At 46.1% G+C, this 24,885-nt stretch overlaps 1 protein-coding gene across 2 annotated transcripts in view; it reads left to right on the top strand.

Moving 5' to 3' along the window:
- Positions 1–24,885, top strand: part of DEPTOR (DEP domain containing MTOR interacting protein) — a 107,343-nt gene that overhangs the window by 72,366 nt on the left and 10,092 nt on the right. For both annotated transcript variants that reach the window (XM_058179210.1, XM_058179211.1), the window contains exons 7-9: positions 859–993; positions 15,046–15,116; positions 18,435–18,539. In XM_058179210.1, coding sequence (XP_058035193.1) covers positions 859–993; positions 15,046–15,116; positions 18,435–18,539 — 311 coding nt within the window. The remainder of the gene's footprint in view (positions 1–858; positions 994–15,045; positions 15,117–18,434; positions 18,540–24,885) is intronic.

The raw sequence follows: 24,885 nt of genomic DNA, 5'->3' as shown, positions 1-24,885 counted from the left end.
TTGGACTTAGGACGGTTACTTTTCACAGTGAGAAACATTGCAAAATCAAAGGCTGATTAGACTACAATACCCAGAAAAGTGAAAGGTTTCCACTGTCCAGTCGTGTCTGACTCTAGGACATGGTGCTTATCTCCGTTTCTTGGCTGAGGAAGCCAATGTTGTCCAGAGACATTTTCTGTGGTCATATGGCCAGCATGGATATACGCCAAAGGCTCATGGAACATTGGTACCTTCCCAGTGAAGTGGTATCTATTTATCTACTTGCATTTGCATTTGCTTTTGATCTACTAGGTGGGCAGGAGCTGAGGCAAGTAGCAGGAACTCACTCCATCGCATGACGCTCGGGTCTTGAACCAGGGCTGTCAGCTCACCAACTGACAAGCTCAGCGTCTTTAATTGTTGACCCATCGTGCCCCTTTTAGAATGCACAGAAGAAGGGGACAAAAGTTTTATTACATACAAAAACTAGTCATTAGTCCATCTTGTTCAGCACCATCACAACAACAAAAAATAAATGGCCATTCCATGAGAGATACCTGTAATAGGGTTCTGAAATGACAGGGGAACGTAAGGAAAACAGTTAAGAGCAGGGGTGAAATCCACTTACCTTTGCTACCGGTTTGCAAATGTGAGCGTGCACGTACTCTCACTATGCTCACATGCACCTGCTCCACGCATGCGCAGAGGGTCAAAAGCAGGACGTGATGACATCCGGGCAGGTGGGCAGAGCCTCCCGCCGCTGGCGCTACCGGTTCGCCCAAGCCAGATAGAACCGCCTGAATTTCACCACTGAGTTAAGAGATCCCAGCGTGGTTCTTGTCTTCTACATAAATCTCCCTCATTCTTTGGTTTGGACAGTAAGCCCCAGCAAGGAGATCAAGATTGTCTCTGCGGTCAGACGGAGTAGCATGAGCAGCTGTGGTAGCAGCGGGTACTTCAGCAGCAGTCCGACCCTTGGCAGCAGCCCGCCTGTCCTCTGCAACCCGAAATCTGGTAGGATGCTGAAGCATGTTTGCAACAGTGATGGTTTAGGGCAGGGGTGTCAAAATTGATTTCATTGAGGGCCATATCAAGGTTTTGTTTGACCTTGGGGGACCAGGGTGGGTGTGGCCATGGTGGGCATGGCCAGCTTGACATCTCTCGTGTCGGGGGTGCCTGTGGTGGCTCGAGTGCTCTGCCAGCAAAACCGGGCTCCCGAGCTCCATTTTTGACGGCAACGGCCTCCTGCACCCTTTCCAAGTAAAAACTGAGCTTGGGAGTACTGCCCTGGCGACCTCCATTTTTGCTGGCAGAGGCACCGTGGGCCTGTCCTTCCAGGGCAGCCCCACAGATGAGATCTAAACACCCTGCAGGCCAGCTCCAGCTCCCAGGCCTTGAGTTTGACACCCCTGGTTTAGGGGGTAACACTACTTCATCATTATGTCTAACATGCACATTTTGCTTCTTTTTAAAAAAAAATGTAAGTAGCAGCTACCGCGCTGGGGAATGTGATGACAGTTGTTTCTAGCTATTTATTGGAGAGCAAATTTAACCTCTTTTTTTTGTTTCCAATGATGAAAATGGGTCAGGGATGGCTGTTTGCCTTGAGCAGAAGTTAATAACTTTGGTGGAGCAATTATCATCCCAGGCAGAATTAATGCTCACATACAGCTTCAAATCACATTTGGCTTCTTGAGATAACAGCGGTTATCTTGGCACTTGGGGACATCCTTATATCCTCAGTATAAAAAATGGCTTTATAAAGACATTTGGTTGCATAACTTACTAGCTTTATGCTCAGTATAGTTCTCCCACCCCCATCCCTGCCCTTTCGAATATTATATCCTGGCGGGAGGCAAGAGTTAATCCATTCTTGCATTGTTGCAAATAACACTTAGAAACCAGAAGCTGAGTTTGAGTTAGCAGAAAGTAGTCCTTGTTTAGGACTATGCAGATATTTGGATTTAAAAGAGTTTAGAGGATATTTCAGTGTGCACCTAACACCTGTCAGGAACCCTTTAAAGCAATGCTTTTCAAACTTGGCAACTGTAAGATATGTGGATCTCAACTCCCAGAATTCCCCAGCCACCTTGATATCTAACGTTTCCTTAATTATGTTTTTTTCAGATTTGTTAACTCACCCTTAATTACTTTATAACTAACTCAAGGTGGAGAACATACACAGCACACTTTCCTGCTCCTATATTCCCCAATAACGACAACACTATAAGTTGGGATCAGAGAGTGACTGGACCAAAGTCACTCAGACGGCCTTCTTGGCAAAACAGGACTAGAACTCACAGTCTCCTGGTTTCTAGGCCACACCACCTTAACAAAGGAAACCTTTTGGTCCTAGGTTAAAGTTTTGAGCAGTAGATACAGATGAACTCCTAATCATATTTTGCCCTCCAGATCAGGGATAGGCTTCAAAAAATTTAGCAAGGGGTACGCTGCTGGGTTGCTGGGTGGGTGTGGCTATGGTGGGCGTGGCCTAGTCGGCCTCCTGCACCATGGTGGGGAGGGGAACACGTTTTGCCTTCCCCGGGCTCTGGAGGCTTTCCTCGAGCCTCCAGGAGGGTGAAAACAGCCTCCCCAGGCTCTGGAGGCCTATTTCCGGCCTTCCTGAATTTCCGGTTGTTAAATTCGGGCAATAACGAGGCAGGAGACCAGATGAGTGACAACAGCTCTTTAGTTTATAGTGAACCCAGCAGCGAACAACAGAAAAACCCCTCTTTATATACAGTTCAGTCAGAGGCAACAACCAATCAGCAATGTGCTATTTCCCGCTCTAATTTCCCTCCAAATCTCTTAAAGATACATTACACTCCTTCCCTCCCAGAAAACATTTTACCCCTATTTACATGAAATTAGCATCTTATTTCTCTACGTAGTCACGCAAGTAGACTGGGCGTCTCCTAACTCTTTCGGACCTGCGCAATTCATTCTCTGGGAGTGAGTCGAGCTGGCCGGAGGGACTGTTTGTTCCTCTCAGCTCCTCCTCTAGGCCATCCGGCCCTGGATTATTTGCAGAATCGTCCCTGCTTCCTTCAGGAGGGACCAGTTGGTGTCGCTGGACCTCATCGAACTCAGATAAGTCCCGCGTTTGCCCCGGGTTTGAGTCAGCTGTGGATTCAAACATTGGATAGTCAGGGCCTGTTTCTGGACTTTTGGTTGTTCTTTTTCTTAATTGGTCTATGTGGCGCTTCCAAACCCGGCCATCCTCTATCTCTACCCGATACGATTTGGGTCCGGTTGTTTCAAGGACTGTCCCCTTTACCCAATTTGGGCCTTCTCCGTAATTGTGTGCCCATACTGGGCTTCCCACTGTCATTTCTCTTGTTTTACCGTTTGTCCCTTTGTACCCGTCTGGGGTGTAGTTTGGGTTTAACCGGTCTAATGGGCACCTAAGCTTCCTGCCCATCAGTAGCTCTGCTGGGCTGCGGCCAGTTGCTACACAAGGGGTTCTGTGTTGTACTGCTAGGAAGGTGTCAATTTTTAATTGCCAATCGCCTGGCCTGATTCTGGACAATGCTTCCTTTGCACTCCGTACGAAACGTTCTGCAAGGCCGTTCGTCGCAGGGTGGAACGGCGCCGAGAGGACATGCCGGATGCCCTCTTCTGCCAAGTACCCCTCAAACAGGGTCGCTGTGAATTGAGGGCCGTTGTCGGAAACTAGGGTGTCGGGTAACCCGTGGGTTACAAATAGGCGCCGCAGGACTGAGATTACGGCCTCGGCTGTCATGGATCTCATAAGAATGATTTCCAGCCATTTGGAATAGGCATCGACTACCACTAGGAATGTTTGCCCATGGAAGGGGCCGGCAAAATCGATGTGGATCCTAGACCATGGGCCCTGGGGTCTCTCCCACTCCCGAGTTGGGGCCGTTGGTGGTAGTGGTCTGGACTCCTGGCAGGCTTGGCATTTTCCTACCCTGTCACTAATCTCCGTGTCCATCAAGGGCCACCACACATAGCTCCTTGCTAAACCCTTCATTCTCACGATCCCAGGGTGGCCCTCGTGCAGGAGTTCCAAAACTTTTTTCCGCAATTTCTCCGGGATCACCACTCTATCCCCCCAGAGCAGACACCCTCCTTGAGCCGACAACTCCCCGCGTTTCTTTACATATTCCTTAAACCGCTCGCCCGGCGCAGCGGGCCATCCTCTTTGCACCCAACCAATTACAGTTCTTATTGTAATGTCCTTGTAAGAAGCCCGAGCCACCTCCTTGGAAGTGACTGGACCCGAGTCCAAAGAGTCAATTAGCAGGACGGGTGTGCCCGGAGTGGGGTCTTCGATAGTCTCTGGTAGTGGGCATCTGCTCAAAGCGTCTGCATACCTAACTCTTTCCTGGCCGATGCAACAATTTGTAAGAATACGCAGCCAGAAAGATAGTCCATCGGGTCAGTCTAGGCGAAAGTGCCACCGGCGTTGGTGATCGCCTGCCAACAGGCCTAGTAGTGGTCTATGGTCTGTGACGATTTGAAATCACGGCCAAATACATATTCATGGAACTTCTTTACCCGGAAACTATGGCCAAGGCTTCTATCTAGCTGACTATAGTTTCTTTCAGCCGATGACATTGTTCGGGAGTAAAATGCTATAGGGGCTTCTGTGCCATTTGGCAACCGGTGGCTGAGCACAGCCCCCACCCCGTAGGGAGATGCATCACAAACTAACACCAATGGCAGCGTGCCATTGTATTGAATCAGTAGGCTATCGCTAGACAGAAGGTTTTTTACTGCTTCGAATGCCCTAGCTTCCGCCTTTCCCCAAGACCACACAGCTGTCTTCGTTAGTAATTTGTGTAGCGGTTCGGCTATGGTCGCCTTATTTTTTAAAAATACCGCGTAAAAGTTGACCAGACCTAAGAACGCCTGTAACTCCGTTTTGTTTTGGGGAGCTGGGGCCTTCCTGATTGCCCTAACCTTGCTCTCAGTGGGGTGGATTCCTTCCTTGTCTATCCGATAGCCCAGGAATTCCACGGATCCTACCCCGATCTGGCATTTATTCAGTTTGACTTTGAGACCGGCAGACCGGAAAATGCCCAAAACTTTTCTCAGCCGTACCCCTAAGTCTTCTAGATTGTCGGCAGATACCAGTACATCATCAAAATACGGTACCACCCCGGGGAGTCCCTGCAATAGCCGCTCCATTAGGTTCTGAAATAACCCTGGAGCCACACTAACCCCAAACTGTAACCGGGTGCATTTAAAAGCACCCCTGTGCGTTACGATCGTTTGTGCTTCGGCCGTGTTGCTATCTACGGGTAACTGCTGATAGGCTTGGGCCAAATCTAGCTTGGCGAAGACCTGGCCTTGCCCCAAAGAGTGCAGTAAGTGTTGTACTACTGGGACGGGGTAGGCACTCTTCTGCAACGCTTTATTAAGCGTTGCCTTGTAGTCAGCACAAATCCGGACCGACCCGTCCGGTTTGATTGGGGTGACTATGGGTGTCTCCCACTTTGCATGGTCAACTGGCACTAGTATTCCCTGGCTTACTAGTTTGTCCAGCTCCCGGTCAATTTTGGGCTTTAGGGCGAACGGAACCCTCCTAGCCTTTAACCGGATAGGGGCAACCTGTGGGTCAAGGTTAAAGGAGATCGGGGTCCCCTCGTACTTGCCCAAACAGTCTTTGAAGACGTCCCCGAACTCCTTCATTAGTTCGTCTTTTAGGTCGACATCGTTTGAAGACTCGGTCACTCCCATGCCCAATGCCGGAACCAGTCCAGTCCCAACAAGCTCGGCAAGGTTCCGTCGACCACGGTGATGGGCAGGGTCTTGTTGTGCTGTCCATACTTGACTTGACGGACGTTACCCTCGGACGCGGATGCGATTTCCTTGGTAATCTTGTACCCTTAGTTTCTGTGGTTGCAGCTTGCGCTTCGCGATGGCTGGCAAACGTTTCACGAGAGTGTCCCAGGACATGATCGTGATCGATGAACCGGTGTCCACTTCCATTCGGCACGGCACCCCTTCAATGTGCGTTTTAGTAAAAATCTTTTTTTCGAGGCGCGTGGCTGCTTGGCCTACTCTCACGGCAGTCTGATTAAGTTTTGCGCCTTTTTTGAATCGACCAATCACGGGCCTCTTCGTCGTTCCCGCGCTCTGATTGGTCAGTTTGAATTTTTGGCGGGAAGGTTGGGGCGCTCGACAGGCCTGCGCTATGTGCCCCTTCCTTTCGCACCGCCGACAAGTCGCATCCTTAAATTTGCAGTCTTGTCGTTTGTGTTGTCCCCCGCAACTCGCGCATTCGCCCCGGTCTTCTTTCTCTGGCCTCCCGGTGTGGAAGACTTCTTCCTCTTCCTCGCCTTCCTCCTCGGCCTGGACTTCCTCATTGTGGACCGGGGTTGTTTTCGCCCCAGTCCCCGGCGCGATCGGCGTTTGCAGGGTTTCTGCCGCTTGGGTGGACATCTCATGAGCCCTGGCCTCGTCCAAGGCGACTGCCAGTGTTAGGTTGCTTCTGGACAGCAGCCGCCGTCGCAATCGGATGTCTCTGACCCCGCAAATGAGTTGGTCGAGTAATGCGTCTTCCAAGTCTCGATATTCGCAATGGTTGGCGGCTTTTCTCAGCGCTGCCATGTACACGCGAATCGATTCGCCCTCTCGTTGCATCCGTTGCCGCAATTCGAACCTTTGAACAAATTTTGAGGGCGTCGGTGCGTAGTGAGCCCGAAGGGCGGTCTGCAGGGTTTGCCACGGTACCGACTGTACCGGCGTTGGTTCCGAAAGCGACTCTGCGGTGTCGAAAACTTCCGAACCGCAGTGGCTTAGGAAGTACGCTCTCTTCCTGTTGTCGGAGACCCCCTGGAGTTCGTTTGCTTCGAGGAAACACTCGAAACGAGCCATGTATGACCCCCATTTTTCTTTGGCTGGGTCGAATGGCGCTGGCGGTGTGTAGCTGGACATCGCTGCTATCCGCCCTTATTTTGCTGGGTTCGCGTATTCCTGGTTAGTTCAGCTCTTTCCTGGCGCTCTTTTGCCTCGAGATCCCACCTTCGTCGCCAGTGTTAAATTCGGGCAATAACGAGGCAGGAGACCAGATGAGTGACAACAGCTCTTTAGTTTATAGTGAACCCAGCAGCGAACAACAGAAAAACCCCTCTTTATATACAGTTCAGTCAGAGGCAACAACCAATCAGCAACATGCTATTTCCCGCTCTAATTTCCCTCCAAATCTCTTAAAGATACATTACACCGGTAGTCCTATGTTTTGCCCTCCCTGAGCCTCCCCGCACGCTCTGCATTTACTTGCATCCAAAACAGGCAGTGTGGGGACTCCTGGGACAGGCATGGTGGAGTGGGCAGGGCCAGCCAGGAGTGGGATTTGAGGGTTCTCCGAACTGCACAGAATCTTAGCTAGAGGTCCTCCCAAACCCCTGCAAACCCCCAGCAGCCCACCCCGCTCCAGATCTCTCCACAGTCCTAACCTTTTTACATGCTTGTGGTGCAAGTAATTAAAGTGTGTGTGTGTGTGTGTGTGTATACCACACTTTGCTCGCACAAGCACGAAGCCATAAGCACCAGCCTGAAGATGATGAGTGAGACCTCATCGAAACGTCACCAAAATACTCTCAATCTTACACGGGAAAAGACCGGAATACACCAAGACTGACCGACATACATACATACATACATACATACATACCTACATACATACATACATACATATATGTATGGTCACTACTTGTCTTTCTATGTAGAACAAATAATCAAATCAATCATCATTTGTCTAGATGACTGTAGGCCAGTGGTGAAATCCAATTTTTTTTACTACTGGTTCTGTGGGCGTGGCTTGGTGAGCATGGTGTGGCTTGGTGGGTGTGGCAGTGGAAGGATACTGCAAAATCCCCATTCCCTCCCTACTCCTGGGGGAAGGATATTGCAAAATCTTCATTCCCACCTGACTCTGGGGCCAGCCAGAGGTAGTATTTGCTGGTTCTCCGAACTACTCAAAATTTCCACTACCGGTTCTCCAGAACCTGTCAGAACCTGCTGGATTTAACCACTGTGGTGCCTAAGCCCTACAAGGGGCAACCCCATGTAATACAATATACAATATTTCTTTTGAAGACCTGTACAATTTCTACTGAAAGACTGAATGTCATCAGGCTCCCAATGGTTAAATAAACAAACACACCAGTACTTTCAAAGCTAGCATGCCAAGCTAAAGAGAACCCTGATAAACTATGTCAGATAAGCTAGGTGTTTAAATGATAAAACATTCCAGCAATTTTATATCTCTTGTACATTGTTATTGGTGCAATAAAATAAAAACATTGCATGGCTGTGAAGACTTAGTTGTGTACCCTGGTCTGAGGCCCTGAATATGTTAAGAGTCCCATTTCCTGGTTGTATGAACATCATAATAACAGTTTTGTTTAATGACACGTACATTTATTTTGTCCTCTGTTAAGCCTCCCAGACTCACTCGCTGAGATGCTCAGCTGTAGAAATCAAAAAAAAAAAAACATAGATTGTGGGAATAGAAGCCAATTTATTGCTAATGGATTTGAAGGAGAAAGAGTTGAGATTCAGGGGTTTGCCAGAAAATGAGGAAAAATAAATGGTGGTAAGTGCTGTCAGAAATCCTGGTGGCGCAGTGGTTAGAATGTAGTATTGCAGGCTAATTCTGCCCACAGCCTGGAGTTCGATCTTGATGGGCTCAAGGTTGACTCAGCCTTCCGTCCTTCCTAGGTTGGTAAAATGAGGACCTATTATGCTGACACTGTAAATGGCTTAAAGAGTGCTATAAAGCACTATGGGGCGGTATATAAGTCTTAAGTGCTATTGCTATCTTTCTCATCAATAGATAGATTGCATAGGTGGTTTGGATATGATTTTTCCACTTAGAAGAGCCTTGCTTGGAAGCATCCTGGGCTCCCAAACCTCTAGAATAGAATAGAATAGAATAGAATAGAATAGAATAGAATAGAATAGAATAGAATAGAATAGAATAGAATAGAATAGAATTTTTTATTGGCCAAGTGTGATTGGACACACAAGGAATTTGTCTTGGTGCATATGCTCTCAGTGTACATAAAAGAAAAGATACCTTCATCAAGGTACAACATTTACAACACAAATGATGGTCAATATATCAATATAAATCATAAGGATTGCCAGCAATAAAGTTACAGTCATACAGTCATAAGTGAAAAGAGATTGGTGATGGGAACGGTGAGAAGATTAATAGCAGTGCAGATTTAGTAAATAGTTTGACAGTGTTGAGGGAATTATTTGTTTAGCAGAGTGATGGCCTTCGGGAAAAAACTGTTCTTGTGTCTAGTTGTTCTGATGTACAATGCCCTTCCTATAACATCATTTTGAAGGTAGAAGTTGAAACAGTTTATGTCCAGGATGTGAGGGATCTATAAATATTTTCACGGCCCTCTTCTTGATTCGTGCAGTATACAGGTCCTCAATGGAAGGCAGGTTGGTAGCAATTATTTTTTCTGCAGTTCTAATTATCCTCTGAAATCTGTGTCTTTGTTATTGGGTTGCAGCATACTATTGACTATGTTGGCATAGGTGCCCAGATAAAAACCAGATTAATCACATTATTTTGTCAAATGACCTCTAGGCCACGGGTCTCCAACCTTGGCAACTTTAAGCCTGGTGGACTTAACTCCCAGAATCCCCCAGCCAGCAAAGCTGGCTAGGGAATTCTGGGAGTTGAAGTCCACCAGGCTTAAAGTTGCCAAGGTTGGAGACCCCTGCTGTAGGCTAATAGACTTTTCTTAAGTTGACGCAACAAAGGCAACCACTTGTCTGGCTGTGTGTTTCAACATTTGTAGCCTACAGTGTTTGTGAACATTGCCTAAGCAGCAATACATTTGATCTTACAAGCAATTCTTCATGGATTCCCACCCAGTCATCCTTCATGTAACAATCAATGCTGTCTTTGTTGAATTCACAGCACTGATGATATGTGAATAGACAGTGATGCGGAGACTGCTGCTGTGTATCTCAAGCCCCGGTTAGAATTAAAAGAGATGCTTTTAGGTCGGTGTTTTTCATCCTTTTCAACTTCAGCTTGAAGATATGTGGGCTTCAAATCCCAGAATTCCCTAGCCAGTATGCTTCTTCAAGTTGTCAAGTCTGAGAAACACAATCCTAGATTGCAGAAGCAGCCTGAAAGGTTGTTTTATGACTATTATTTATCTCTCGTCAGTGGATTTTTTGTTTAAATAAAAAAGCGAACAAATTGATAAGTATACATGGCAGGATTCCCCCATGCCTGAACACTTGTCAAATGGCATCTTCTAGGCCAGGGGTGTCAAACTCATTTTGATTGAGGGCCACATATAACTGTCTGGTTTGGTTCTGCAACCCAACAAGACAGACACAGACTTCAGAGGATAATTAGAACTGCAGAAAAAACAATGGCTACCAACCTGCCTTCCATTGAGGACCTGTATACTGCACGAGTCAAAAAGAAGGCTGTGAAAATATTTACAGACCCCTCACATCTGGACATATAAACTGTTTCAACTCCTACCCTCAAAACGATGCTACAGAGCACTGCACACCAGAACAACTAGACACAAAAACAGTTTCTTCCCAAATGCCAATAGTCTGCTAAACAAATAATTCCCTCATAACTGTCAAACTAGTTACTAAATCTGCACTACTATTAATCTTCTCATCATTCCCATCACCCATCTCCTTCCACTTATGTAACTTTGTTGCTTGTATCCTTATGATTTATACTGATATTGATTGGTTCCTGATTGCTTAATTGTAGCCTATGACTATCATTAAGTGTTTTAAGTGTTGTACCTTGATGAAGGTACCTTTTCTTTTATGTATACTGAGAGCATATGCGCCAAGACAAATTCTTTGTGTGTCCAATCACACTTGGCCAATAAAAATAAAAATAAAAAAATTCTACATGGGGCATGGCATGGCTGGGGGCATGGACAAGTTGTGTGGCCAGGTTGACATCACTCATCAAGGCCCTATTTTTGGATGCAATGGCCTTCTGCAGCTCTCTGTCAGCAAAAATAGAGCCGGGGGGGGGGCGCACACAATCTCCCTGACCCCCTTTTTTGCTGGCAGAGGCAACACGGGCCAATCCTTTTTTGTTTCCAGGGTTAAGCACCCCATGGGTCGGATACGGCCCATGGGCCTTGAGTTTGATACCTGTGTTCTAGGCCAGGGGTCTCCAACCTTGGCAACTTTAAGACTTGTGGACTTCAACACCCAGAGTTCCTCAGCCAGCTTTGCTTCAATTCTGGGAGTTGAAGTCCACAACTCTTAAAGTTGCCAAGGTTGGAGACCCCTGTTCTAGGCAAAGCAATACCAAAATAAAAAAAGCCTTCCTGGAGAAGCAATCGGCTAAAATCCTAAATCCCTGACAGTCGAGTTATGCATGTAGAATTCCACTGAACACAGAATCGCCTCAGAATCAGATTAAAATCCATGTTTTATGCCTGTTTTGACTTCTCAATTGTAGATCAGTCTGTCGATTTATTTTACAATTCGTTTATTTTTTTTATTTCCATAGCCACCCATCTCAATTGTGCAATTCACAGCATAGGCAAAAGGCCTTTGATTTACGTTGAGTTACGAATAAAACGGCAGCAGATAAAAGGGGAACAACAAAGTGATGATGCTATGAGTGAGAGCAACCACAACATTCTTTCAGCTGTCACATCAATTTGTATCTGACAAGCCCTTATTGAACAAGATGAAAGCTGCCATCAGCCTATTTTTGTTCTAAGCGATTTCCTGCGCTTCCAGAAAGATGAAAGATAACTCATTTTGGGCCTTCAAAAAAAAAAAAAGGATAACAATATGCTGATTCCAAGGAAAATTTTGACTAGGAAGAAATAATTTGGGCTTCTCCTTTTTCACATCAGTCTGGTTGTCTGTTAACGACTTCAGCAGACAGCCCAAAGTACCTCTTTTCAAGCTGTGCGATAGAAAGGGCTTTAATCATCTGAGGAACCCACAAGCAGGACTGATTTTGTGATTCTAGCTATATTTCCTCCTACAGGTAGTCCTTGACTTACAACCATTTCTTTAGTGACTGTTCAAAATTATAACAGCACTGAAAAAAGTGACTTACAACTAGTCCTCATAATTATGACAGTCAAGGCATCCCCAGGATTACATGGTTACAATACAGGCACCTGGCAATGGCATGTATTAGAGGTGGGTTTCAGCAGGTTCTGACCAGTTCTGAAGAACCAGTAGTAAATTTTGAGTAGTTCGGAGAACCGGTAATAAAAATTCTGACTGGCCCCGCCTCCATCTATTCTCTGCCTTCCAATTCCCAGCTGATCTGGAGGAAATGGGGATTTTTGCAGTATCCTTCCCCTGGAGTGGGATGGGAATGGAGATTTTACAGTATCCTTCCCCTGCCACGCCCACAAAACCATGCCATGCCCACAAGCCACACCCACAGAACCGGTAGTAAAAAAAATTGAAACCCACCACTGGCATATATTCATCATGATTGCAAAGTCATTAAGGGAAACTGGATTCATGTAACAGCCACACAATTTGCTTAAGTGTAGTGTTTCACTTAACAACTATAGCAAAAAAGGTTGTAAAATCAGATGCAATCAGTGGTGGGTTTCAATTTTTTTTACTATCGATTCAATGGGTGTGGCTTGGTGGGCGTGGCTTGGCAGGTGTGGCAGGGAAGGATACTGTAAAATCTCCATTCCCACCCCACTCCAGGGGAAGGTTACTGCAAAATCCCCATTTCCTCCCCATCAGCTGAGAATTGGGAGGCAGAGAATAGATGGGGGTGGGGCCCATCAGAATTTTTACTACCGGTTCTCTGAATTACTCAAAATTTCCGCTACCGGTTCTCCAGAGCTGGTCAGAACCTGCTGAAACTCACCTCTGGGTGCAACGCACCTAAAAACCACCTTGCTTAGCAACAGAAATTTTGATTCCAATTGTGGTCGTTAAGTGAGGATTACCTGTAATTTCTTCTTCTATTCTGGACATTATGCTTATTTGCAAAGTATAAATGCTGGATTGCTGGCAGTGTTAATGAATTGCGCAGTTCCTTCCCTTGACTTATTCACATCCGTTTCAGTGGCAGAGGATATCAGCCTGTCCTTATCCGTGATAGTTAAAAAGTAGTTGCAAATAGAACTGATGCTGGATTTCTAAGGACAAAGCAATAAAAAGCATTTTGGGGGGTTATTGAACAGTGCTTGTGATGTCATTCAGAAAAGGTTAAGACACAAGGCTAGAAAGCAGTATACCAGGGGTGTCAAATTCAATTTCATTGAGGGCCGCATCAGAGTTGTGTTTGTCCTCGGAGGGCCGGAGTGGGCATGGCCAGGGTGGGTGTGGCCAGCTTGATGTCACTCATATCAGTGGCGCCTGTGGCGGCCCAAGTGCTCTGCCAGAGTGCCGTTGAGTGCCGTTTTCGGCTGCAACGGCCTCCTGCAACCCTCTGCAAGTGAAAACGGAGCGCAGGAGGGCCGCATGCAGTCCTCCCAAGCTCCGTTTTTACTGGCAGAGGCAGTGTGGGCCAATCCTTTGCTGTTTCCAGGGTGGCCCTGTGGACCAGATCCAGCCCCCGGGCCTTGAGTTTGACACCCCTGAAGTATATGATATATTTAATTTATTTCCTCACATGCATGTAAAAAAAAATAGGACTGTGGAGTGATCTGGATTTGAAGGGTAAAATCTGATTAGGAGTTCATCTGTATCCCCTGTTTCACGCCTTTAACCCAGGACCTGACAGTTTCCTTGGTTAAAGTAATGTCCTAGAAAATGATGAGTTCTAGTCCCGCCTTAGACATGAAAGTCAGCTGGGTGATTTTGGGCCAGTCATTCTCTCTCAGTCCAACCCACCTCACAGGATTGTTGTTGTGGTGGGGAAAATAAGAGGAGAAATGCTCACCACCTTGATGTACTATATTTATAAAAATAAAAAAGGCAGGATATAAAAATAAGGAAGTAAGTAAGTTGTCAACGTTCCAAACAGTTTCCAAACCTGACACAAGTAAGTAAGTAAAATAAAAAGTTTTATTTGTGTAAATAAAAGCATCATTCCTCTCTTCTTCCCTGTAGCTACACAGGTAGGCCAAAATTTAGACACTTGTCAACTGACTCATATTTATGACGGTTGCAGTGTCCCGGGGTCATGTGATCCCCTTTTGCGACCTTCTCACAAACAAAATCAATGGGGAAGCCAGATTCACTGAACAACTATGTTACTAACTTAACAACTGCAGTGATTCACTTAACAACTGTGTCAAGAAAGGGCGTAAAATGGGGCAAAATTCACTTTACAAATGTTAGCAACAGAAATTTTGACCTCAATCATTTTGTACAGTGCACAAAACTGTATTTTGTTCCTTTGGAATTTAAATGCTCAGAAACTGGGCATTTCCTGGGCAGGTGCACAAATGTCAAACCACACTTGTGGACTTCATGAAAAAGAGAAGCACAAATCAGCAACCTTAATTTTTATTTTACATTTTCTGAGGCAAGTGGGCACTCCCTCCTGCACCCCTTTTTCCTTAGAGGTTCATATGAGCTTGAGCGCATCTGGGTTATTCTGGATTCTCTATAAATTACTTTGTTGTCAATGAACATTTGATGTCCTTGACGGTTGTGAAAAATTGCCCAGTGGTTTCCTTTTTCTTAAGGCAGGTACAGAGTAATTGTTCTATTCTCAGAAAAGGTCATTTTTAGGAGATGAAAAAAAGCAGAAGTTGCAATATAACCCTTGTTTTAAAAAAAAATGACTGAATGAAGCCAGGCAATTCCAGACTAGGCTCCTAATTTGGAAGCAGCTTCAATCTCTGAAGAATAATCAGAAAAGAATCTTATTTAGGTTCGGGGGAAGTTAGGAACTGATGAGAATTGTAGGGGTATAATTAAGTTGGGATGAAAATTTTTTAGCATATGCTTGTTTTATTTTTAACTATACCTTGTGCTCGTTCCGGGAAGTTGGGGGGGGGAGAGGGGGGTTGTGAAGGGAGGGGGGAGGGGAGTGGGGGGAAAGGGGGGGGGAAATTTTCTGTAAAACTTTTTGAATAAAAAAAAAAAATCTTATTTAGGTGTCTTTCCTTCCATTTTTTTCCCCAGTACTAAAAAGAACAGTGACTCCCGAAGAACTTCTGAGGCCCGGGGCTCCCTATGCCCGGAAAACATTCACTGTAAGTTTGTGTTTCACATCTTTATTTTCTCCTGCTTTATCGCATTTGATTGTTTATTTATTATCCACAAAGGTTTATGCAGCGTTGTGACCATTGCTTAGAATTTTAACTATTAAATTTCAGGTGCTGAACCTGGGGGTGGGCTTCACAAATTTTAGCAAAGAGTTCTCTGCCTGGTTGCTGGGTGGGCGTGGCCAAGGTGAGTGTGGCCTAGTCGGCCTCCTGCACCATGGCGGGGGGGATATTTTTGCCCTCCCTGGGCTCCGGAGGCTTTCTTCAAGTCTCCGAGAGGACAAAAATGGCCTCCCCAGGCTCCGGAGGCCCTCTGGAGGCCAGAAACGGGCCCGTTTCCAGCCTTCACAAACTTCCGATAGGCCTGTTTTTCGCCCTCCCCAAGCGTCATCACGCACCCTGCACTTACCTGCATCTAAAAGGGGCCGCGTGGGGACTCCTGGGAGGGGAGGGGCGGGCTGGGCCAGCCAGGAGTGGGATTTGGGGGTTCTCCGAACTGCACAGAATCTTAGCTAGAGGTCATCCCGAACCCCTGTGAACCCCCCGCAGCCCACCACTGCCTGAACCTGACCATGGTGTAAAGCTGTCCCAAAGGTGCTTTTCCAAGGGGCAACTGAACTTTCTGGTTTCAAGACGTTTCACTTCTCATCCCAGAAGCTTTGATCCAAGATGCAAAACGTCTTCAAAAAACCAACCAACCAGAAAGTCCAGTTGCCTCTTAGAAAAGCACCTTTGGGATAACCATGACCTGGATGACTGATAATCTCCAAAGACATGGTGTAAAGCTATTTTCGTTCAGCGGTGTAGAAATAACGCAACCATTTTGAAGTCATTTTATAAATACGATTAATAAGATTTTGGCAATAAAGTGTTTTTATGCGCCCAGCTGGAAATGGGAGTCAGAAAGCTAAACAGGGTTGGACTGGGTTGGGACTTGGATGGGACACTGGCAGAAAATATCAAGGAAGTAGGCTAGGAAAAGAGAATGGCAAGCTTCTTCAGTACCATTGCCAATGAAAACTACATGAAACTACAGTTCCCAAGAAATGAGCTGGACAGATATATAGTCCTTGACGTATGACTGGTCACTTAGCACCCATTCAACATTATGACGGACCCTCCAAAGGGACTTACAACCTGGTTTTATAATTCCAACGTTATTTATTTATTTATTTATTTATTTATTTTGATTTTTATACCGCCCTTCTCCCGGAGGACTCAGGGCGGTGTACAGCCAAGTAAAAATTCAATATATAAACATTAAAAAGAAGTTAAAAAGAAATATTATAATGTGGCCAAAATTTTAAAACCATATAAAATCTTAAAACATAAATACCCCAATAAAATTTCAATCCAGTTCCGCTTGGATAAATAGGTGCGTTTTCAGCTCACGCCGAAAGGTCCGAAGATCAGGCAATTGACATAAACCGGGGGGAAGTTCATTCCAGAGCGTAGGAGCTCCAACAGAGAAGGCCCTTCCCCTGGGAGCCGCCAGCCGACATTGCTTGGCGGACGGCACCCTGAGAAGGCCCTCTCTGTGTGAGCGTATGGGTCGGTGGGAGGCACAAGGTAACAGCAGGCGGTCCCGTAAGTTACCCTACCCCATGGTCATGTGAGCACATTTTTGACTACTTAGCAGCCAGCCCCATTTATGGTCATTTGTAGTGTTTCATAGTTGTGGGATCATGATTTTTGACAGTTTTGCCGGAAACTACCATTTACTTCCCATTTCTGGGAAAAACCAGCCCATAGTGAACAATGGCTTCACATAATGACCATGGGGTTCACTTAATGACCACTGCAAAAAAAGGAGATATAATTGGGTCCAGTCACTTGATGATCCACTTTATCATGACTTACGAACGCAATTTCTACTCAATTATGGTCATAATCTATATACAGATACAGTAGATACATATGCAGATGTGTAGGTAGACACACACATATGCACATATATTATACTATACACGTACCCATGTGCATTTAAACACATATGTCTAGAAAAATGTTGAACATGAGATGCTTTGCAATTTAGAAGAAACACTTTATATGCGTTTTATATGAAAACACTGTATGAGCCATGGTGGTGCAGTACTGCTACTTCTGCCTGCAGTTCGATTCTTACCGGCTCAAGGTGGACTCAGCCTTCCATCCTTCTGAAGTCAGTAAAATGAGGACCCAGATTGTTGGAGGCAATATGCTGACTTTATAAACTACTTAGAGAGGGCTATAAAGCACTGTGAAGCTGTATATAAGTTTAAGTGTTATTGCTATTGCTATTTTCCGAGCAACATAGCGTATAAACTAACCTATAGTCCAGTGATGGTGAACTTTTTTGGCATTGAGTGCCAAAAAGGTTGCACAGAAACTTTGCACACGCGTGTGCGCACTTGTCAGGGCCACACTCCGAAAAAGACAAACTTCCGGTTTCTAGCGCACATGCGTGCCTGATGATCAGGTGGCCGGCGTGCATGTGCAGGCTGGTTTTTGGCACTGCCACACATATGAAGGGATAGTGCTCCAAAAAAGCTGAACTTCCAGGTTCTGGCGCGCATGTGCACCCGATAATCATCTGGCTGGCACACATGTGCACACTGGTTTTTGGCACTGCTACGCACGCAAAGGAAAGCTGATCATTGCGTGCGCATGTGCGCCAGAAACCTGGAAGACAAAGAGGCGATAACGTGCGTACCAGGTGACATGGCTTCACGTGCCCCTTTGGGCATGTGTGCCATAGGTTCACCATCATGGCTATAGTCGATACAGAATAAATGCTTCAGATTAGTTCTGTTTTTTGCTCTGTTGGGAGCAAAATTACCAAAATTACCTACAATTAAGCTGTGCTTTCTTGATACTTCTTGGAATGCAGATTTAGAAAAAAACTATATATGAGTTAATAAGGGCTCCTTCACAAACTGTTCACCTTACATTGTTGTTGTTTTGCTGGCCCAAAGCAGGGGGGAGGAGCATTACTCCACAGTGTAGAGACAAGTTGAGTGGGTGGGTGACTTTTTTTTTTAAAAGGTAGATGAATGTAATGTTTAAAGAAAGCAGTGGCTAAAAAATGAGTTATGCTTACTCTGTCGTTAGGATTTTATTGTGATCTGTCATCAAAATAAGAGTTGGAACATCTTCATATTCACCGAACCTACCTTTCTTCCTTCCTTCCTTCCTTCCTTCCTTCCTTCCTTCCTTCCTTCCTTCCTTCCTTCCTTCCTTCCTTCCTTCCTTAACATCAAATGCCATTTCTTTGTTTAAAGATTATTAACAAGATTCAACCTGGCCATCTTCTATTTTTCCTTTAAGATCATAGGTGATGCTGTTGGGTGGGGATTTGTGGTCCGAGGGAGCAAGCCCTGCCACGTGCAAGCCGTGGATCCCAGTGGACCGGCAGCTGCATCAGGAATGAAGGTACCTTGAACCAATGCAATTAAATGTTTTAATGGGGTTGGGGTGTTGGGATCGGGGAGGGACAGGTTTTTGGACCATTTCAACTGAGATAACCCCAGCCCCGAACTTCCATATCACTTGTATGAAAACAGCCCTATATGACGGTTGTCAAGACTGACTCACACTTTCACTTATATTTCACTTCACTTGCAACTTGACAAAGAAAAGGGAGGGATTGGAATGGAATGCAAGGGTGGGGGGAATGGCATCCAAGCATGGTCGGTTCCCATGAGACATTGCTCCCCTCTCAAGGACACCCCAAGTAGATGCCCCAGCGTGGCTGGCTGGTTCCCATAACAAAATGAACAGAAGTGATTGGTGGATGTAACAGACTGCGGGTGGCCTGTAGGGTAAGAGGGAATTAACTGGGCTTGCTTTTGCGCGGGAAATCCAGAGCTGGTTTTGCTTCTTCTGTGCCAATTTGGTTTATTCCGTAAAGTTTATACTCTATAAAATAATGTCAACTGCCAAAAAAGCAGGCAGCTGGCAGTCAGCAGAAGTAGCCTGCAGTACTGCATTCTAACCACTGCGCCACCATGGCTCATTTTAAATAAGGACCATAAACACACTCCCTGCAGGTAGTTCTGGATTTACAACCATTCATTTAGTAATCATTCAAAGTTACAATGGCACTGAAAGAAAAAAGAATTATGACTGTTTTTCACACTTGGGACCATTATAGCATCTTCACGGTCACATGATCAAAATTTGGGTCCTTGGCAACCAACCAGCTGCAGTATCCTTGGGGGTCATGTGACTGCCATTTGTAATCTTCCCAGCCAGCTACCGATAAGCAGAGTCAATGGGAGAAGCCAGATTTGTTTAAGGGTTGCAGGATTCACTTAACAGCAGCAGTGATTCACTTAACAACTGCAGCAAGAAAGGACGTAAAATGGGACACAACTCGCATAACAACTGCCTTGCTTAGCAGTGGAAATTAGAAGCTCAGATGTGAATGTAACTTAAGGACTATCTGTAACAGACCCCAGTGGTGAAGACATTATTGTTGTGTCTCGCCCGCTCCCCCTGCCGCAGCAGGGCCCCTCTTATCTCCTGCCGGACGCTGATAGTTCGGAAGAATGTCCTGGCATGCCTCCAGGCCCCAGCCCTGGCACCATGCTCGGACAGGCCGAGCAAGGCGAAGGGCCTGACGTGCCTTCAGCCCCCAGTCCTGGCACCATGCCCAGGCAAACGGAGCAACTAAACCCCTCCCCCACAGCATGTGAGCCTGAAGAATGTGAAGCCAGATTACCAACAGCTGGAGGCTGGAGAGATCCTCGCTTCCGGAGAATTGAGAGGCGACGTCAGCAAAAGGAAGGGAGGGGCAGGCCTGGATAAGTGCTGAGTCATGGAGCCACACCCCATGGCCTATATAAAGGATCTGCTTTCTGGAATTCTCTGAGTCAGGCAAAGTCTAACTTGGATTGCTGGAGTCACTTCCTGGTCTCCTGCCTGCCTTGAGAACTCTGATAGGACTTTGGCAGAGCTACAGAGGCATGCTTGATACGGACTTCCCCGACCCGGCCGTCAGCAGAGGAGTGGGACACGACAATTATTTTCTTCCTTTAATGAAATGCTCCTGCTTAGATTAGCCTGGAACCTCTCACCAAAAGACAAGACGGAGAAGACTTGGCGACAACGAAAAGGGCAAGAATTTAACCACAGCCCACATTTAACCTTTGCATTCTGCAAGTGCCCTTGGCACCCACACCAGCTTGTCTGCTCTGCTTTGAGATGCCCTCAGAGGCTGGCATATTTCTGCAGGATTTTGCTCGTCGCCTTTTAACAGCATAACAGAGTTCAAAGGGACCTTGGAGATCTTCTAGTCCAGGGGTCCCCAATCTCCGGTCCATAGACTGGCACTGGGCCGTGGCATGCCAAAAACCAGGCCATGCAAACAAACGAAGCCCCATCTGCGGGATGCAGGCAGCACATGAAACCACATCTCCTCCGATCCACAAAAAAAAACTCTCTCCAGGGAACTGGTCCCTGGTGCCCAAAAAGCTGGGGGCCACTGTAATCTAGTTCAACCCCCTGCCCAAGCAGGAGACCCTATACCAGTGTCGGCGAACCCATGGCACGCGTGCCGGAAGCAGCACGCGAAACCGTCCCGTGAAGAATGCGCATCCTTGCAGGCTCCTCTTCTGCATTCCTGTGATCACACGCGTGCCGGTCAGCCATTGCGCGCGTGGGAGCAGCGGAACCTGGAAGACTGGTGTTCTGGCACACATGCGCGGGCCAGCAACTGAACTTCTGGGTTGACATTGCGTGCATGCGCGATGGCCAGCTGTTTGGCAGGCGCACTTCCATCCCGGTTTCCGGGTGTTTGGGTGCCGGCTCGCGCATGCGCAATGGACCGCTGCTGTTCCGGGTATCGGTGCTCCCGTGTGCGCGAAGGCCAGTGGGGCTGTGCATACCTCGAGAGCCACTTCCGGCACACAGGCCAGCATGCAGGAACGTCAAAGTTTCGCCATCACGGCCCTATACCATTTCAGACAAATGATTGTCCAATCTCTTCTTAAGTGTTGGAGCATCCAGAACTCCTGAAGACAAGTGGTTCCATTAATTAATTGTTCTTAACTGTCAAGAAATTCCTCCTTAGTTCTAGGTTGCTTCTCTCCTTGATTAGTTTCCACCCTTTGCTTCTTGTCCTGCCCTCAGGTGCTTTGGAGAATAGCTTGACACACACACCCCTTTTCGTTGTGGCAGCCCCTCAGATATTGGAACACTGCTCTCATGTCACCCCTGGTTCTTTTTTTCATTAGACTAGACAATCCCAATTCCTGCAACCTTTGTTGGGGGAAATTGCAATCTTTGTTCTCTTCACCGGCTCACACCTTGCGCTCCTGTTGTGTTTGCATCACGTAGAACCAATGCCTAGGGCAAGAGTTTGCCCTACAACTCAGCAGGAAAGATTTGAAAAATTGTTGCTATGTAAAGGTGGAAAGAACACACACATGACAAAGCCAGAGCTGCATTTTGCTTTTTTTACAAGGTGGCAGGAAAAATGATTTTTTTAAAAAAAAAAACACCTCTTGTTCTAAAATGTCTTTACACCATGGAGAAAATTGTATAACATGTAAGTTGACGTCATTGTTTGAATGATGCAAATTCCATTCTTTGCATCCAGTTATTTGATTTGGGTAGTCCTTGACTTAAGGGACACGGTGGCTCAGGGGCTAGGACGTTGAGCTTGTCGATCGAAAGGTCAGCAGATCAGCGGTTCGAATCCCTAGTGGTGCCGTGTAACGGGGTGAGCTCCCGTTACTTGTCCCAGCTTCTGCCAACCTAGCAGTTTCGAAAACACGTAAAAATGCAAGTAGAAAAAATAGGGACCACCTCTGGTGGGAAGGTAACAGCGTTCCGTGCGCCTTTGGCGTTGACACATGCCGGCCACATGACCACGGAGACGTCTTTGGACAGCGCTGGCTCTTCGGCTTTGAAACGGAGATGAGCACCGCCCCCTAGAGTCAGGAACAACTAGCATGTATGTGCGAGGGGAACCTTTACCTTTACCTTTAGTCCTTGACTTAAAACAATTCATTTAGTGACCGTTCAAAGTTACAACAGCATCGAAAAAAGTGACTTATAACTGTTTTTCACACTTAACGACCGTTGCAATATGATCAAAATTCGGCCACTTGGCAACTGACTCATATTTATGATGGTTGCAGTGTCCTGGGGTGATACGACCACTTTTTGCAACCTACGATCAATCAAAGTCGATAGGGAAGCCAGATTTATTTAACAACTATGTCACTAACCTAACCACTGTAGTGATTCACTTAACAACTGTGGCAAGAAAGGCCGTAAAACGGGGCAAAGCTCACTTAACAAGTGTTGCACTTAGCAGCAGAAATATTGGGCTCAGTTGTGGTCATAAATCGAGGACTACCTGAAACGATATCATGCAAATTACTATTTCAATGATGCAAATGGTGCTGTTTCAGGGCGTTTTCAGACTCCTTTCCTCATGCTGCTCCTCCAAATTTTTTTCTCCTCGCAACTTCTTCTTGTCACCTCTCCCAAACCCATTCATCACTTTTGCCATTGCCTTTAGTTCTTAAATCTTCTCATCTTTTTCTTGTAAAGGGGTCTCGCCAGCTTCATCCCACCCTAACTCTCTCCTAAGTTTATTCATTTGTTGGATTGAGAGCAGGGGTGTCAAACTCTTATTTCATTGAGGGCCACATCAGGGTTGTGTTTGACCTCAGGGGGACCAGGGTGGGCGTGGCTAGCTCGACATCACTCGGGTCAGGGGTGAAATGCTCCCGGTTTGGACCGGATTGGTTGGCGGATGGTTTGGAGAACCGGTAGCAAAAATCCCTCCCCCAGCCCCCCACCCCCGCTGATGCCCAGCTGAGCTACACGATCATCAGAGGTTGTTTTTTTTTAACTTTTAAAAGCATTTTTTCTTCTGCTGAAAAAAAGCTTTTAAAAGTAAAAAAAAAAGCCTCTGATGATGGTGCGGCTCAGCTGGGTTCGTCAGAACCCTTTAAAACCTTTTTTTCTTCTGGCGATCCCAGCTGAGTTGCCTGATCATCACAGGCTTTTAAAAACATTTTTACAACCTCTTTGGCCGCAGAGGTTGTAGAAAAAAATGCTTTTAAAAATAAAAATAAAAAGTTGGCCACAACCATCCAGTCACATTACCCCCCCACCAAGCCACGCCCACCGAACCGGTAGTAACAAATTTTACATTTCACCCTGACTCGAGTCAAGGGCACATGTGATGACCCTAGCACTCTGCCAGCAAAAACGGGCTCCCAAGCTCCGTTTTTGTCTGCGACGACCTCCTGCCACCTTCTGCCAGTAAAAAAGGAACTTGGGAATGCCACCCATGGCCCTCATGAGCTCTGTTTTTGGCTACGATGGCTTTCTGCACCCCTCTGCCAGTGAAAACGGAGCTTGGGAGGACCGTATGCAGCCGTCTCAAGTGAGGCACCGCAGGGCGGTCCTTCACTGTTTCCACGCAGCCCCATGGGCCAGATCTAAGCACCCCATGGGCTGGATCCAGCTCCTGGGCCTTGAGTTTGACACCCCTGATCTAGAGGCTGCCTAACTCCCAAGAACTCTGGGCAACTTAATATCTCCAAAACTAGGAAACAGTAAATGAAAGAAGAAAGAAGTGTACATCCCGAACAAATTATCAGAGGCTTGACAGCCACTTAAGCCCAGGCCTGGGAGCAGAGCCAGGTTTTAAAAACCTGCAGAACAGCTGCAGGGTGGGAGCTGTACTATCTCTGATAGGAGGATGTTATTCCAGAGGGCAGGCGCCTTGGCAGAAAATATATGCCTTCTAAATTATTTTTTTTGTTCCTAGCTGTTCCTGATTTATCTCACACACACATTTTCCAATTACCTCCAGAAACCATTCTGGGCAAAATAGTTATTTTATACAGGGTCATTTTAGCATCTTATGGAATATATCTCACATGACCTTCTACCTTTCCAGCAGTGTTCATTATTTTCCTAACTGTTAATTAAATTAAATTGATGCCAGCACTTTAAGCAAATTGTTTTTAGAAGTCACGACCTCCCAATCTGATTTGGTTACCCAACGCCAGCTGATTATTTCACTGCATTCAAGGTTGCTCGTTATCTGTAATTTACTTCAAGTGTAACCCCATAATAATCATAATTTTGAAATGCACTATCAAAAGAGAATTGCAGAACAGTAAAATGTCAATTTCATGCAGATGGCAATCGGTTAAAGTTGCTCGTTGTATTTTCAGTGTTCCTATCTCCCAAGGCCAAAGAAGGATTTTATATATTCCTTAATAACTTGGAAAGGAATGGTACATCTTAATCTTAAATAACTTTTAAGGTTTGGATCCTAAAGTTCCCAATGGCACAAAACCTTTTAAGTTAGCCTGCTGCTTGAAATATTGGGAAAGGTTATGAAGATTGTATTGAAATAATTCTCAACAGTCAGTCACGTTGAACTGAATAGTAAAGTGGTTAACAAAGCATCTGTGGGTACTAGAGGGTAAAATGTCAAGATGGCAGCTGTGACCATGTGATCGAAGCCACACCCCCTTTTGATATGGGCTATAAAAGGGGAGGGACTACACCTCCATGGCCCTCATCTTGACTTTTTTCCCCATTCCCTCCCTCTGCATACACCCCTGGGGCAGGGGTGAAATGTAAAATTTGTTACTACCGGTTGTGTGGGCGTGACATAGTGGTGGTGGGGTAATGTGACTGGATAAGCATGACCAACTTTTTTTTTTAAACTTTTAAAAGCATTTTTTCTACAACCTCTTCGGCCGAAGAGGTTGTAAAAAGTGCTTTTAAAAGTCTCTGA

This window comes from Ahaetulla prasina, chromosome 3, assembly GCF_028640845.1.
Source record: "Ahaetulla prasina isolate Xishuangbanna chromosome 3, ASM2864084v1, whole genome shotgun sequence".
Lineage (NCBI taxonomy): Eukaryota > Metazoa > Chordata > Lepidosauria > Squamata > Colubridae > Ahaetulla > Ahaetulla prasina.
Note: the sequence above shows the minus strand (reverse complement) of the source record. Positions and strands in the feature narration are given on the sequence as shown.